The sequence below is a fragment of the Watersipora subatra genome, chromosome 11 (genome assembly GCF_963576615.1).
Source record: "Watersipora subatra chromosome 11, tzWatSuba1.1, whole genome shotgun sequence".
Classification (NCBI taxonomy): Eukaryota; Metazoa; Bryozoa; class Gymnolaemata; order Cheilostomatida; family Watersiporidae; genus Watersipora; species Watersipora subatra.
In genome coordinates this window covers 35,028,431-35,044,783 of record NC_088718.1, presented here as the reverse complement: position 1 = coordinate 35,044,783, position 16,353 = coordinate 35,028,431, and the positions used below count along the sequence as shown (strand labels likewise).

Sequence of the window (16,353 nt, the reverse complement as noted above, 5' to 3'; positions counted from 1 at the left end):
TCTAAACTCGTTGGCCAAGAAATACTCGTGTCTTGAGTACAAAAAGGGGCCGTCTAGATAAATCAGGACATGTCTCTCAGCAAAATATGGTAGCAATATATGCATCATATCTGGTTGCACTGAGAATAGCAAAGGAAAAAACCTCACACTTGGTGAAAGGCTAATACTACCCTGCTGCGGAGATATTGTTTATCATGTGATTGGATATACAGCTGCTATCAAGCTAAATACATTGTCAATACTATAAAAAAAGAATTTGTGAAATGGCTGATGATATCAAAGGAACGGTATTAAGCCAGATGAGATCTTCACTAATAAATCAGTTTTCCATTCAACTCGATGAGTCTTATAGCCAATTGTTCTCAGCTATTGGTATTTATCTGGTATGTCCATGGTGATGACTTTGAAGAAGAGTTTTTGTTTAACCACACCCTCAAAGAACGAACAAGAAGGGAAGATGTGTTTGAAGCTGTCTCTCACTTCCTTCAAAGCGCAAGGTTTCTCTGGAATAGCATATGTGCTTGCACATCTGATGGGGCTCCTGCAATGCTAGGTTGTAGATCAGATTTCGTGCCAGAGTTTTACAGGCTAATCCAGGAATCAAGTATTTAAACTGTACGATTCACAGATATGCATTGGTGGCTAAAACTCTCCTGAAATCTTTAAACTCTATGCTCTCTGATGTGGTAGCTATAGTGAATTTTATCAAGGTATCTGCTTTAAACACAAGATTGTTCAGAACGCTCTGTCAGGATTCTGGTGCAGATCATGAGAATCTCGTATACCCTACAGAAATGAGATGGCTGTCAAGAGGAAGAGTTCTAAATCGGTGGGTAGAGTTGAAAGAAAAACTTGCCATGTTCTTTGCTATGCAAACAGCCGGAAAAGCTGCATGATATCATGAAAAGTTGAACAACGAGGAATGAATGCGGAAGGTTACATATTTGAGAGATATATTTGTGAAAATTTATGATCTCAACAAAATCTAGAGAAATAAAACCACTATTCTCGATTTCGCTGACAAACTCAGAGTGTTTATAATGAAAGTCGAGTTGTGGAAAGAAAGAGTAAGCTCAGTATCTTTTGATATGTTTGATAGCCTATCAGCTGAGCTATCAGATGAATCAGAGATACGCTTAAAAAAGCTAGTCATGGAGCACCTTACTGCAATGGCCCAAGAAATGCTGCAATACTTCCCAGATTTAGATGAACTAGTTGTGAAGCTAGTTCAAAATCCTTTCCAACTCAAAGTACTAAACATAGAAAGTGACTTGCAGAAAGAGCTCATAGATTTGATAAATGACTTGGGAGCTAAAGATAAATTCAATGACAACAGTCTCACCATGTTCTGGTGTGCAATGGTTACTTCATAGCCACGCTTGTCAAGACTTGCATTACGATTATTGCTTATATTTCCTAGTACTTACAAGTGTGAGCAAGGCTTCTCTATCCTTTTTTTTCTGAAAAACAAGTATCGATCAGCATTAAATGTGGATAATAACCTCAGAGTTGCTCTTTCCAAGACAAAATCCAATGTACAAAACCTGACAGATTCAAAGTAGCAGCAGCCATCACACTAAGTAAGACTAGTATAGCAGATACACGCATTACATATAATCACCAACAGGAATACAATTATTTGAACTTTTTTCATTTTTCGTTACATGCTATATGTGTAAATACAAGACAGCGTTTGAATTAATAGATAATTAATTAATGAATAATGCCGTTTGGTATTTCCAACTCGTAGAATCTTTGCAATGTTGCTGGAGTACATGGTTTGCTTCCCAACACTGAAAGGGTACTCCAGTGAGAAAAGGTTGGAAACCTCTGGTGTAGAGTGTCAGGCCAGTTAGCTGAAAGCTATCAGGTCTAATCCTGTTAAAAGCAATCTTTTTTCTAGCCTTTAAACATGGCTTTGGATGCGCATGGCTCTTAGTAGAACAAATATTTTAGCAATAGCCTCTGGTCCCACTATTAAAGCTCTGCCGGCATTTACAAGCTCTTAGTCCAACTAATGAAGACTGACCCAACTAACCTTATTGTTAATAAGGAGCAGTAGGCTTTCAAGTTTGCTTGTGCAAAGTGGTTATAAATTACACAATTGCACATTAAAAGGCTTGCCTTTTAATGTACAATTCAATTCAAAATTCAATTACCTTATTGAAGTTGATTTTAGCTGACCTCTGTGACAGCATTACAATCATGTTCATTGTCATTATTAAGTATCACAAGTTAGAGACAGCTTAGTAATTTATTGAAAGCAAAACCAAAAAAACTAGAGGAACAATAATAACTAAAAACGATTGTTTCCAAATCTTGCTAAAGATTTTGTAGAATTTTGTACCTTTGGCAAATTTTGTAGAAACTGTCTTTACAACACTCTGAAACAATCAACTGATAGCTTGCTTTTGCTTGGTTTTTTTATTTGTATGCCACCATTACTAAATCTCATGCTAGATATTGCTCTGCCATTATCCGTAGCACTACACAGTATCATATGTATATCTACACTTACTAAATTTACAATCCACACTAATTTACTTTGAAGGTAGATGCTGTCAACGTCTGCAAGACTTCTTTCTATTGCTTCTTCTGATTTGCGTCATAACGGAATGTCAGTTGTCATTGTTGCCTCCAATGCTATAGCGCTGTGATCCAAGTGCTGCATAGCTAGATTGAGAGAGAAATAGGGAAAGAGAGAGGAATACGGAGAGAGAGGAATAGGGAGAGAGACAGAGATAGGGAGAGAGAAGAACAGGGAAAGAGAGGAAGAGAGAGGAAGAGAGAAAGAGAGAACAGGAGATGAAGAGGGAGAGAAAGAGAGAGGGAGAGGAAAAGAGAGGGAGAGAGAGGAATAGAGGGGAGAGAGGGAGAAAGGGGAGAGAGAGAGAGAGAGAGAGAGAGAGAGAGAGAGAGAGAGAGAGAGAGAGAGAGAGAGAGAGAGAGAGAGAGAGAGAGAGAGAGAGAGAGGAAGAGGGAAAGGGAGGAAGGGAGAGGAAGAGGGAAAGAGAGAAAAGGAGAGGAAGAGGGAGAGAGAGGGAAAGAGAGGGAGAGAGAAGGAGGGAGGGAGAGAGGGAGAGAGGAATAGAGGGAGAGAGGAATAGAGGGAGAGAGGGAGAGAGGGAAGGAAGGAGAGAAGGAGAGAGAGAGAGAGAGAGAGAGGAAGAGGGAAAGGGAGGAAGGGAGAGAAAGAGGGAAAGAGGGAGAGAGGGAGGGAGGGAGAGAGGAATAGAGGGAGAGAGGAATAGAGGGAGAGAGGGAGAGAGGGAAGGAAGGAGAGAAGGAGAGAGAGAGAGAGAGAGAGAGAGAGAGAGAGGGGAAAGGAGAGAAAAAGGGAGAGAAAGAGAGGAAGGGAGAGGAAAAGGGAGAGAAAAAGGGAGAGAGAAATAAATGGCTAAAAGCTTTGTAAATTTGGTTGTACATTCAGCAGTGTTGGCAAATACCTATCTAGATTTCTAGGAAATATTTTTTGTTATGCACAGTGATGGCCAGTATATTTGTACACACTAACTGTATATCAGTAACCAAATACATCTGTGTGCAACAAGGGACTTGTAATTGACAGGGCTGAAAGCTATCCAATCATAAGCCATTGGGGTAATCAGAAATGTTAGATAGGTGATAGCCACCAGAAAGCTGATAACTCCCCATCTACAGTTGCTCATAGCAAGAGTTGTAGTGAAATCATTGGTGTGCAACAGTAGATTTGCACCCAGCAAGGTTGAGAGCTAGCTAATCACAATAACTTTACAACTAAGTAGACGGAGGTAACAAAAATATACTTCAAAATAAGTTTTATTCTTGAAAGAAGGTGCTTGGGCTTAAAAGCTTTTTTAAGATTAGCTTTATTTTGGCAATGCAAGCAATTGAAGCCCCAAAGCCTGCAGCTGATTGCCTGATGCTAATTTCCGAATTGGTTTGACAGATTGCAATATGTAAATAGTAAATACATTTCTTTGCTACCAATTAAACTATGATTCTGGACACAAAATGTATCAGTTTTACTATTATTATTATTAATTTTACTGTTATTACTATTATTAATATTATTATTAATATCACTGTTATTAATATTATTATTACTATTATTATTACTATTATTAATATTATTATTAATATTATTATTCTCCTTGTTGATTTCCTCAGCTCTTCAGCCGGTGAAGTGTTAGTATCGAGCTAAGGGTCCCTAACCAGGGATATCCAGCACCTTTCTCAGTATCCTCGCTGATCCTAGTAGGGCAGAGAATTGTACTCTATCTACTTCCTCCGTCTTAATGTCCAGCAGATGCATTTGCTCATACAGGTTTGCCACTACTCCCAGTGCTCTCACGATGATTGGTACTACCGTCACTGATGTTTTCCATATTCTTCTTATTTCTTTTGCCAGAACTTGATACCTCTCCATTTTCTCTTTTTCTGTTATCTTTGCATCACCTGGCACAGCTAAGTCGATGATCCCAGTGTGGTCGATCTCTTTGTCTTGCACAACGATGTCTGGTCTGTGGGCTGGTATGATTTAGTCCGTTTGTATAGAAAAGTTCCACAGTATCTTTGCTTTATCGTTTTCTGTCACACTCTTTGCCTGATGCTCATACCAGTTTTTCTTGTGATCTAATCTATACTGCTTGCACAGATTATTATTATTGTTATTGCTGTTATTGTTATTATTGCAGCATAGATCACTGTGAGAGAAGTGTGTGTATAAAGAATAACTATGTCTATTAATCAGTAATTGCACGAGGCAGTTGATTGATGAGAGGGTTGTACTGTTTTTCTACTGATCAGAATGTTGAGGATTTGAATCCTGTGTGAAACAATCTTATTTACCATCAACCACAGCTTTGGACAGACGGATAGACAGACAATCATGACTCTTACTATAGTAAATATCAATAGCCTGAAGTGTCGTGATAGATGGTCAGGTGTACAAACAGAGCACAGAGAATGACTGCTGTATATGTGCAATATTTATAAAGCTCCAGAATGTAAATGGTTGGCACAGGTAGTAGTGTACTGTGTGGCTATACCAAATGCCGCGGGTTCAACTTTCATACAAAGCAATCTGTTTTCCCATCCTCAAATCGTGGTTCTGGATAGACAGACAGGGCTCCTATTATAGTAACGATTACTATGGGTACTAAATGAGTACTGGTACCTGAGTAGCTGGTACTATTAGTTACTTGCAACTATTGATATTGGTACATTTACTACCTGTGTGCTGTACACCTTTTATGTAGACTACTTAATTGTATCAGTAATGGCTTTTATGTGACAAAATTTTTTCCAATATAGGCATTTCTGCAAAAGATTTAAAAACTCACAACTTCTGGTTCATTCCAGAAACTAAAGGCTGGTTAACACCATATCGCTGTATTTCAGCGTTGATGCCAAAATACTTTGGTGATCATCGGTGGAAACAATGTTCATACTATTACAAACACACGCTGTTGTTTGCTTTTGTGTCCACTTTTCTTTATAATTTTCTTGAAAGGATTTCGATGTTGCTGCGTGTTCAAATCAAATACTAGTCTCGCAGCGATTATCACGCATGGAAATGTAGATAAAGCTATTGGCGACGGCGAATCATCATCATCAAAATGGTGCACATCGCAGAGACTCTTGTCAATGCTTGGCAAATTATCGGAGAAGTTTGACAGCTGCAAACTTTCCTGATGTATAATCGTTTTTCATCAATATCATCGGTTCATGTTTCTCATAGTCGACGATGATCGCTGAAAAGACAATGCCGATATAGTGGGAACCAGTCTCAAGCAACTAAATCCTTTATCGTAGTTTGGTTAGGAAATCAGCAAAAAAACTTTAATGGAACAGATGTTGGTCCCCAAAATCTGAGGTGCATTGGTAAAGACTATAAAGCACATGATGACCCTGCTTGCTGAGCAGAATGAAAGCACTGCAGTAGTGAAGAGCAGACTACTAACTAATGGTTGAGCAGGATAACAATATAATGGAAGGATGATCAATAGATTCAATTGTATGTATAACTTTCTATTGGCAATTGTAATCATCAACAAAATTATGCTTTTTGTTACATGCCAAATAGGGAAAAACAGAAAAATGGAAAGACAGAAAGCATGAATTATTAAATGAATGGGAATAACTATATTTAGAAAGTTGGTAATCTAATAGTATTGCAGGAGAGTCAAGATAGTGAATTGTAGGCTGTAGTAACAGAAAGTTTATAAACTGAAACCATACGATGGTGGATGTAGTATGTCGGTGTCTTGAAATAATAAACGATGTTGGTCACATGCATGGAAAACAAATACACATTTTTGGGGTACAGTTTATGCGAGATTTTGAAACCTGTAATATAAATGTAGAAATGAGCAAATTTAGGATAAGGCAAAAAGTTCAAAGAATTTTTGATGTGATTGGTAGAAGGTACATTAACTATGTTGTCAGTATTTGGCTCAAAAACCGGCCATTGGATAAAAACAGTTTATATTTCACATTTTCTTATGTAACATTTTAGTTTGCGTCTAGTAAGTGATGGCCATATGTTGAATAAAACAGCATTTATTTGTCATACTGATTAACTGCTTATTGATAATTAAGCAGAACAACAAAAGAGTTGATATGTAGCACCAAGCTTTAACGATGGCACACCAGCCTCCCCTATGTCACCAGCTTTCACTTCTACAATGTTACACACATGTAGCACAATATCTACAAGTAACCTTACGGAAATATGACAAATGGTCTCTGTTCACTCCATCCACCGCACCCTGAACGTCTTTAAGAGCTGAAAGGAAATGGCACAATTCACATAGTTGTTTTTTCTCACTAGGCTTCTTCCTTCCACAACACTGATTCACTGTTGTATATATAACAAGCCCTCTTAGCCAGCTCTCTGACTTTCATGCAATCTGGCTTTTGTATCTACTATCTTTTGATGTATTACTGGCTAATGACAAAAAAACTGAACTTCACCATAAATAGTGACTTCCTCAGATATTCACATAAATACTGTGTTTTCATGCTTTGAATAGATTTGAATTTTTGTTTCACCCGAAACATATAGAAATGGTAAAAGCCAAACGATTTCGATGCTATTTCGCTGCGTAAAATTTGTGCGAAGGCATTTGCTATGATACAACTAATTGACGTCACAGAAACGCTCACTGTGAAAAGGCTCGAATCAATAATAGTGAGTTAAACTCACCCATGTGAAAAAATTCAGCCCATTTTATCACACTACCACACAGGTATATTTGACCTACTACTGCCAACGACAGGTTGCTCATATGACAATGACGAGATAATTACCTTTTTATTTGTTTTATTACCTTATTCATTAAATAATTGTACCGACCGATTGTACAGATTCCCATGATCGCTTTTTAGGCTGAACTCTTTTGCATATAAAAAGTTTTTCACTAAAAGCGAATTTTGTTCACGTGATCTTTGACGTAATAACTGTATAACAAGTACTAAATGATGTAGCTGTTTTGTAATACAAAAGGATATTAATATTATTATTAGTACAAATTTTGGTCAGATATCCTGGCAAAGTTAGTCGATTAAATGTACAAAGCATGAACTGAAAAAGTGACCAGAAAGTGAGCCAACTTTAACAAGTTTTGTCTGAGAGGTACATCGCTAGTCTTAGAAAGATTTTTTAAGTGCAACTCCTAATCGTTAAAAGGGTAGAGTATGAATACATTGGCAGAGGTCAACTCCGAATTCATTAGAAGAATGGAAACCCACAATTATGCCACAATAAATACACATCAAAAGATGTAATACCATTGTTTTATCTTTGTTACTTGGTTATTTCGTTTCTAACATTCTTAACATTCTAACATTCTTAACATTAGCATGTTAAGAAATCAACTAAACAGCTTGTTCTTTATTTCCAGTTGTGATGGTTAAGCAAGATGAGGTGTAAAAAAGAAATATTTGTTCATCATGAATCAGCAAATGAAAATTTCATTCAGCGATGCCTTTAATTCTGCAAAATTGATATTTGCTGTTGCGGTGTGTGACTTGGGGAGCATACCCTGATTTAAAATTAAAACTTGAAGTTGTACTGCTTGTCAACGCGAGAGCAGCTAACTCCAGCATCAATAACAAGTTCCTGCTCCAGTATAATATACTGGAAAAGGAAAGCATTAACCTTAAGCTGCTAGGGTATTAACATAGCTTAGTATTATTATGTTATGTTAATAACCTAGCAATCCCGAGTGCCAAGAGAGATCTTCAAGTATATCAACAAAGCACACAAAACTAGCATATGGACAATAATTCAAACATTTTTGAAAGCGAACGATTACTTGCGTATTTGGTAGTAAAATGTAGTTGGTTGTTTAATGTATTAGTGTGCTGGGTGCTGACCCAAAATGTAACAGGTTTGATTCATGTGTGATGAATTTTTTATCCTAACCTCCAAGCGCGGTTTCAGGCAGATGGCCGGATGAACATGGCTTTTATTAAAGTAAAAATTATAGAAAAGATTATATTATATCATATTGTATTATAACATAAATTAACTACATAAAATTAAATCTTATTATACTATATTAAAAATAAATTATAACATATCATATCTAATTATATTTTATCAAACATGAACTGTATTACATCATATTCTATCATACTAAAACTAAACTATATTACATCATATCCTATTACACTAAAACTAAACTATATTACACCATATCACATTATACTAAAACTAAACTATATTACATCATATTCTATCATGCTAAAACTAAACTATATTACCTCATATTCTATTTTAATAAAACTAAAATATATTAAATCATATCCTATTACACTAAAACTAAACTATATTACATCATGTTCTATTATACTAAAACTAAACTATATGACATCATATCTTATTATACTAAAACTAAAATATATTAAATCATATCCTATTATACTAAAAACTAAACTATATGACATCATATCTTATTATATTAAAACTAGTCTATTTTAAATAATATTCATTTATATAATATTATAATAAAAATTACTTATGGTATATTATATTATATCATATTATATCCTTATATAATATTAAAATTAATTATGTTATATTATATCATATCATATTATATCCATTTATATTATATTAAAATAAAATATGTTATATTATATCATATCTTATTATAATGTATTATATTAAAAGTTACTTATATTATATCCTATCCTATTATATAAAAAAATAAACTACATCACATCATGTATTATTACAATATATTGAAAATGAATTAATTTATATCATATTGTATTATATTATATTTAAAATTAATTATATTATATGATATTATATCATAAAATAATTGTGTTACATCATATCGTATTATGTTATATCAAAAGTAAGCTGTATTATATTTTATCATCTTACAAGTACATTATGTTATATTTTGTTAAAAAGTGTTGAGTGATGTTATAGTATATTGTACTATTTTAGAGTATGTCAAACTATTAGTAATTTGCATTATTTACTGCAAACTGCCAACAGTGCTGTTTTGCTTCTAGTCTTAAACTATTAAATAATTCAATTGCTTTATGTTTCTAGTTTTCTTATTTTTTATGCTTGACTTATATATTACGACCAATAAAACATTGCAAGTCCGAGTGCACACCTACACTAAATTGTGTTATTATTTTATGTATTGTCGCGTTACACTTGGTTAAATGGAAATTTAATTGATTGCTCAATAGTATCTTTAAAAATATTGTATGATAATATATATAAACTGTTTATATTACATCAATAACTTTATGATGTATGGTATAATATCATGTCGTATTATATCATAGTATATTGAATGTTTTATGCTATATTATGTTACATTTCATGTTTTAAATTTCTCTATGATGAGTTGAAAATTATTAGCATGTCTTATATTAACTTGAGAAACATGATATTATAGTATTATATGTTATGTAGGTTATTTATTACGCAATAGTTTGTCTATTATCGTATTACGCGTATGATATTATCAATCTATTATGTTATTATATACTTACTAGACTTGCGTTACTCAGGTCTTGGATTACATCTAAACGATTTAAACTTAAAATTTAATGATGGTACATCTGCTGGGTAACGCTATAGTCTATTAATCTATAATCTTATTATAACAGGCAAATCAAAGTTCTGCAACCTTCCCTATAGTAAAAACTGTATGTCCGCACGCCTAAACACCCACCACCAACGGCATGCTAAACGATTGCGCTACAAGAGTATCGATCCCGTAATAGTAAGATCCAAGGTCTAGCGCACTGAAAACTACATCCGTGAGCCACTCTGCAGCTGTAAAGAACAATTAGAATGTTTGCTGCACTCCTTGACGTTATTCTAACAAACATGGTGTAAATAAAATGCCATCAAAAAATATTAACTATGTATATTTGCTTAGGAAAATGGCATCAATTATCGATAATTGATTTTCCATCAGCTGTTTTATTACAGCTTTCAAAATTTCAGCCCACATACAATGCAGACAAAGTGTAGCCTCAGTGAAGGTGAAAAAGGCAAAACAGAAGAGGTGTTTTCTCTCGACTCAGTGTATTAGCAATACATCAAAATCAAACATGATGTCTAATAAGTTTAGTTCAAGTTTTTAAGAGCATTGTTGAGCAAACAATAGCTTTATTGTCTTTGCTAGACATGTCCAGTGAAGAGGGAACTTCAACGACTAGAGACATAGCCAGTTGCTGAGAGTTTGATGTTGTCCCTGTCCCTGCTAAAGATTTGTTGGCTTTTTTTATAAAAGAGATATCTACCTTCTGTATTTAAATAAATTTGGCACCATCCCGTTCGTGCTGGTAAGTCTAAAAACAGCCATACGACATTAATTAATTTTAGTAAAAAATCTTAAAGTGAAAGTATCGTATAGAGGGGTACAGAAACCCATAGTAATTGTTTAATGTAAACAACCCAGATAAAAAACATTGAAAATCTATATACATGCAAGTACTGTATGTATTAAAAATTAGTAACTAGATAGCATATTAACCTTAGCAACTATACTTTCTTGCAGTAATTTTATAGCGTATTAATTTTAGTAGTTATGATCTGCTTATGATTATAGCTATGACTCTTAGTTTTTCCTTTAATGTCGTTATCAATCTTATGACCCAGTGCTAACAAATTAAAGTTATATGTAGCTATATACGTATAATAAATTAAAGTTTATAGTAAATGTTATATTAAACGCTAATACGCATAATAAATTTTCACTTACACGTCCCATGACAGTAACCACAACTGAGGACCGTATTATGCCAGTACAAATACTGAATATTTTCTAGTGTCCTAATTTTGAATAAATTATTTTTAACACTTTCGTATTTCTCCATGTATTCAATTTGCATCAATAATTATTATAAACAAATTTAGTTAAATTTTTTAATATTTTGCGTAGTTTATTGACAGAGTTATATTTATATCTTTTCATTACAAGTTACTTTAAGTTTCTCAGGCTACAGTACCTTAACACTAAACATAGTTAGAAATGTACAAGTATAATCTTTAGACTGAGTGTATAAGCTGCACTCCACACTTTCTCAGGCTATTGTACCTCAACCCTTAACATAATGAGAAATGTACAAGTATAATCTTTAGACTGAGTGTATAAGCTTCACCCCACACTTTCTCAGGCTACAGTACCTTAACCCTAAACATAGTGAGAAATGTACAAGTACAATCTTTAGACTGAGTGTATAAGCTGTACCCTACATTTTCTCAGGCTACAGTACCTTAACCCTAAACATAGTTAGAAATGTACAAGTACAATCTTTAGGCTGAGTGTATAAGCTGCACCCCACACTTTTAAAGAGAACTTTAGGTTTACAAGCATGACTTATACACGAGCATTTACAGTATGTCCATTCTGAATAAAAATATTACTTGACTGCAAAGCATCTGATAGTAACAAATACAGCAATTACACATACAAACAAACTTTGAGATATATATATATATATATTTATATATATATTCAAATATATATATGTCCTGTATATGACCTGTATATAGCCTGTATATGGCCTGTATATAGCCTGTATGTAGCCTGTATATTACCTGTATATGGCCTGTATATGGCCTGTATATAGCCGGTATATAGCCTGTATATAGCCTGTATATAGCCTGTATATAACCTGTATATGGCCTGTATATGGCCTGTATATAGCTGGTATATCGCCTGTATATAGCCTGTGTATAGCCTGTGTATACAGGCTGTATATAGCCTGTATATGACCTGTATATGGCCAGTGTATGGCCTGTATATGGTTTGTATTTAGCCTGTATATCGCTTGTATGTGGCCTGTATATGGCCTGTATACAGCCTGTATATGGCCTATATTAGGCCCGTAAATCGCCAGGTATATAGCCTGTATATGGCCTGTATAAAGCCTGTATAAGGCCTGTATGTAGCCTGTATATAAGCTATAAATAAGCTGTATATAGTAACAATAATATAATAATATATTATTGTATATTGAAATAAGATGCATTGCGGTCATGTGCATAATAACCTAAGTTGTATGTATGAACAAGGGCGTTGTTACAACCTAAAGTTTCAAGATAGTCAATGCACTCCTATAAATTAAATATGGCTAGTTCTATAGGACCAGCTCGCACTTGAAATGCACAAGAATCATTGAACAATATAGCTAAACAAAAGCCTTTCTAGTCATTTCTAACCGTTGATCAATACGGTCAAAAGCTGTGAGATAAATGGTCTGACAGCTTCTATTAATATGGGAAACACTCTCAAGTAGTAGCATGATTTAGTCAAATGCTTAGGGAAAAGGTAAGTAGTATTTACATTATTTTAGACAATGAACCCTTGCAAAATTCCTAACAAGTTTAAAAATGTGTTGTTGTTTCTTAAAAGTTTCAAGTCCATAAATTTTCTTATTACTATGATATCTGGTTGAAAGAAAAACTAGCGTTGAACAGAATAATTTTCTTATACAATCATCTTGATGTCTTTATACAAGTATCTTAGTCTTAGAAAAGACTCCACTGAAAGTATGAGAATCGCTTACCATGACTTTGTTAGTACCAAATACAGGCCTGTTTAATTAAACTGGATTATGATCTGCTCTGTTCGTATACAACTCAAGAAGTCTGTAATATAGTATAAGTATACTTACTGGCTATACACTGAAGTAAAACATTAAGAGGCAAGCAAATTGAAATACCTCAATTTTGTGCTAAACTTACCGATACCTAAACTAAGTTTATCGAACAGAATTTGAACTAAATTTGAAACTAATTTTGTTAAAGTTGAAATAAATTATACAAGTATTAACTATAATGTTTATAAAGTGTGTCAAGCATTGCTTACAATGCTATTACATTATGAGCATAAATAAGTGTAGACAAACATGTTTGTTATGACTAAACATGCCGCAAAGAGTGCAACAAAAAAACCCTTACCACTGGTCTTGTTTGAAAAGCAGCTCATGAGTGCAAGTATGAGAAGTATATTGAGCTTTGGTAAAACATCCCTTTACTGTTTGTATAAAAATAAAACTATTAAGATATTAATTGTGTTTTCAACTTTCAGATTTTTTACATTTATCTATTCCTAGTTTGCCATTGCTTGATTCTGATACGTAGCTGGCTTCTGCCTCAGACAAGAATTACTGGAGTTGTTTGATTTCCCTCATCATGATGCTGGTACCTAGAAGTTTCTCATTAATATTAACTTGCACAAAATTTTAGTAGAACCTATCAGAAAGTGTCGACACTTTCTATCATTTGTGATTGTTTCTGATGTTTGAGTTGATCTGACTGCCAAGATGTTTCAAGATTGAATTTAGCAAAATTTGATCTTAGTTAAAGATCAGGAAAAAGAATGTGCTGAAATGTCGTCACTAGATGCCGTCTTACTAGTTACTAGTTGCAGTGTTGCTATTCTTGTTAGTGTTGCTATTATGTTGGTCTCTTAGCAAATATAGACATCATAATCACATTTTTGCTTGATCCGAGGGTTTGAACTATGATTAAGTTTCGTCGATTTTAATTTTAAAACATCCTGGCAGCCATATCACTTCAAACATCAAAAACAGTTGCAAATGATAAGAAATACCTTTTGATAAAATCTACTGAAATGTTGTGCAAGTTCTTCATTAAGCAGTGCAGGTTGGTTAGTAGATTTTATCAAGTTGTTTTTCAATTGCCAACTTATTGCCCTCTAAACAGCTATAAATAAACAGAGTAAAGGCTTGTGTTTACTCGTCATCATTTATATTTAGTCACACTGCAGTTTACTATCTTGGTCACCCATTGGCTGTTCAAACTCAGTGCAATGGCTAATATAGCTAAACAAAGACTTGTATAGCAACAGATCAGTGTTGCTATATGGTGTGATAAATAGAAAGGATACATAAGTCTCAAGTGTTAATCTGTACACATATACGAGTACAAATAATTCCTAGTCAAGTGCATGAAGTGAACGAGTTTATTCTAACATATTGTTGATACATCTATTGTTTCGCATTTGTACAAGTACAATAGATGTATCAACAATCTATTAGAATAAACTTTATGTATTTAGTAACTTTATGAATTTAGTAAATGTATTTGTGTTTGTACAAATACATTTACTATTATAAGAGCGGTATATGTCCACTTGTTTATCTAAAGCCACGGTCAAAGACAGGAGAAAAAGACTGCATTTTGTAAGATTTAAACCCCCGACTTTCAACATGATAAGCCAATACTCTAACAACTGTACCAATTAACCACCCACCATATTCCTAGAAAAACTGTACATCCGTTAATTACACCTGAATATCTCTCATGACAGGCTAGACTCCCGGACTACTAGTAAACTTACAATGCTATTTGTACATATCCTGGCTGGTAGTAAGCTAAGTTTTTATACAAGTTTAATAATCTTCACAAAAACATTTATAATGAACCTTTTAACCCAGAAAGCATAAAGGGAAAGGAGTTAATAACTAAGTTGCGTATCTTATGAAACATGGGTAAGTTACTCTATGATACATGATAGGGCAGCCTCTAGTCTTAATTGTGATGAGGCAAAGTTACAAATTGACTATTGGATGTTTTTAGAGTGTTGATGAGTTTCCAATGCAGTTTACACTAATAAATCTCATTTGTCATTGTGTGCATGTATCTATTAGTGTATGTATGTATTATTATTGAGTTATATCTAAACGCTATGTACTTCTACATTTACGGCTGATTTTGTTCATCGCTGCCAAAATAGTTAAAGTGGGAACTGTATTAACCAATGAGAAGTGGCTGATTTAAAAGCATTCCTAGTAATAAACCTCACTTCATTATTGTTTGTGTGATCATCCAAATTTCACAAATTCCAAAATGCCTTCAACCAGGTGATCAAAAAAATTGCGCTGCTAAACTTCATCTAGTTATTGAGAACCAGTCTCTTAAGCACTGATCTGATTACGAACTCAAGTATGCACATTTGCATGCATTGAATACATCTTCACTTAATTACGATGTTCATGAATTGTTGTTATAAAAGAAGTGTAACGATTTCCATTTAAAATCAAATCAACACGTGTGCTATGGGCTATCTGATTGCAAAGGAGAGAAAATCTCGAGAGAGGGGGGGGCGTTGTTAGGCTTGATGCTAGTTCTAAATAAACGAAAGGATAATAGGTCTAGTGCTAATGCTATTGAAATCATGAGTTCAAATGTCAGTCTTTGTATGAATGTCAAACAGCCTGTATTACAGTTGAACCTCGTTTGAAAGAAGTTGAGAGGATATTAGTTGTAATCGTGGCTGTGAGCAATCCCTCAAAGATTGATCATGTCTTTATCTTACTGCAAGTAGAGGCTCTGAATGTTTTTTAAGTATAGTGTTGCGCAAACAATAGCTCTGTGATTTTGGGTAGACAAGTTTGAGTCCAGCGGCAAGGTAACATTGACAATTGGAGATATGCCCAACTGCAGAAAGCAATTTAAGGTTGGAAGTCATTCTTATCATCCTCAGTAGCTTTTTCTGAGAATTGAACCTCACCCCATTGATTGCAAGTCAGACGTACTATACCCCTGAGCCATGGCTGCCCTCATCAATATTAGTTCTAAACTGAATTTGGTGCTCACCATTTTCACTAAACTGAATATTTACTATTGCAAAACATTTATGTGGCGCGATATCGACCATGGAGTAAATCAGACTACAGCAGGAAAAAAATTTGTTTCATATTTGTTCAATGCTAAATACTGGCCTATGTAAACTATTACCCTTTGTTTATATTCTCAGTTTATCAAAGATGACATTTGATAAATTATTTGCTAGCTGTAAACTGACAAAAGATGCCAATTATTATGAAAAATTCAGTGCTAATCGTTTTAGCATA

The 16,353-nt window shown here is 34.1% G+C and overlaps 1 protein-coding gene across 1 annotated transcript; it reads left to right on the top strand.

Moving 5' to 3' along the window:
* The first annotated feature begins 339 nt into the window (after positions 1-339).
* On the top strand, positions 340-1,373 carry LOC137408000 (SCAN domain-containing protein 3-like). The gene is made up of 3 exons (XM_068094390.1): positions 340-604; positions 691-829; positions 1,100-1,373. The coding sequence occupies exons 1-3, from the start codon at positions 340-342 to the stop codon at positions 1,371-1,373; spliced, it is 678 nt and encodes a 225-aa protein (XP_067950491.1).
* Positions 1,374-16,353: the final 14,980 nt, after the last annotated feature.

What these genes read in the sequence shown, in the direction of transcription:
- LOC137408000 (XM_068094390.1), top strand. Translation starts at nt 340, where the DNA reads ATGAGTCTTATAGCCAATTGTTCTCAGCTATTGGTATTTATCTGGTAT. An exon ending in CAGGCTAATCCAGGAATCAA is followed by an intron (nt 605 to 690) that starts GTATTTAAACTG and finishes CTGATGTGGTAG; the next exon opens with CTATAGTGAATTTTATCAAG. An exon ending in AGAGGAAGAGTTCTAAATCG is followed by an intron (nt 830 to 1,099) that starts GTGGGTAGAGTT and finishes TATGTTTGATAG; the next exon opens with CCTATCAGCTGAGCTATCAG.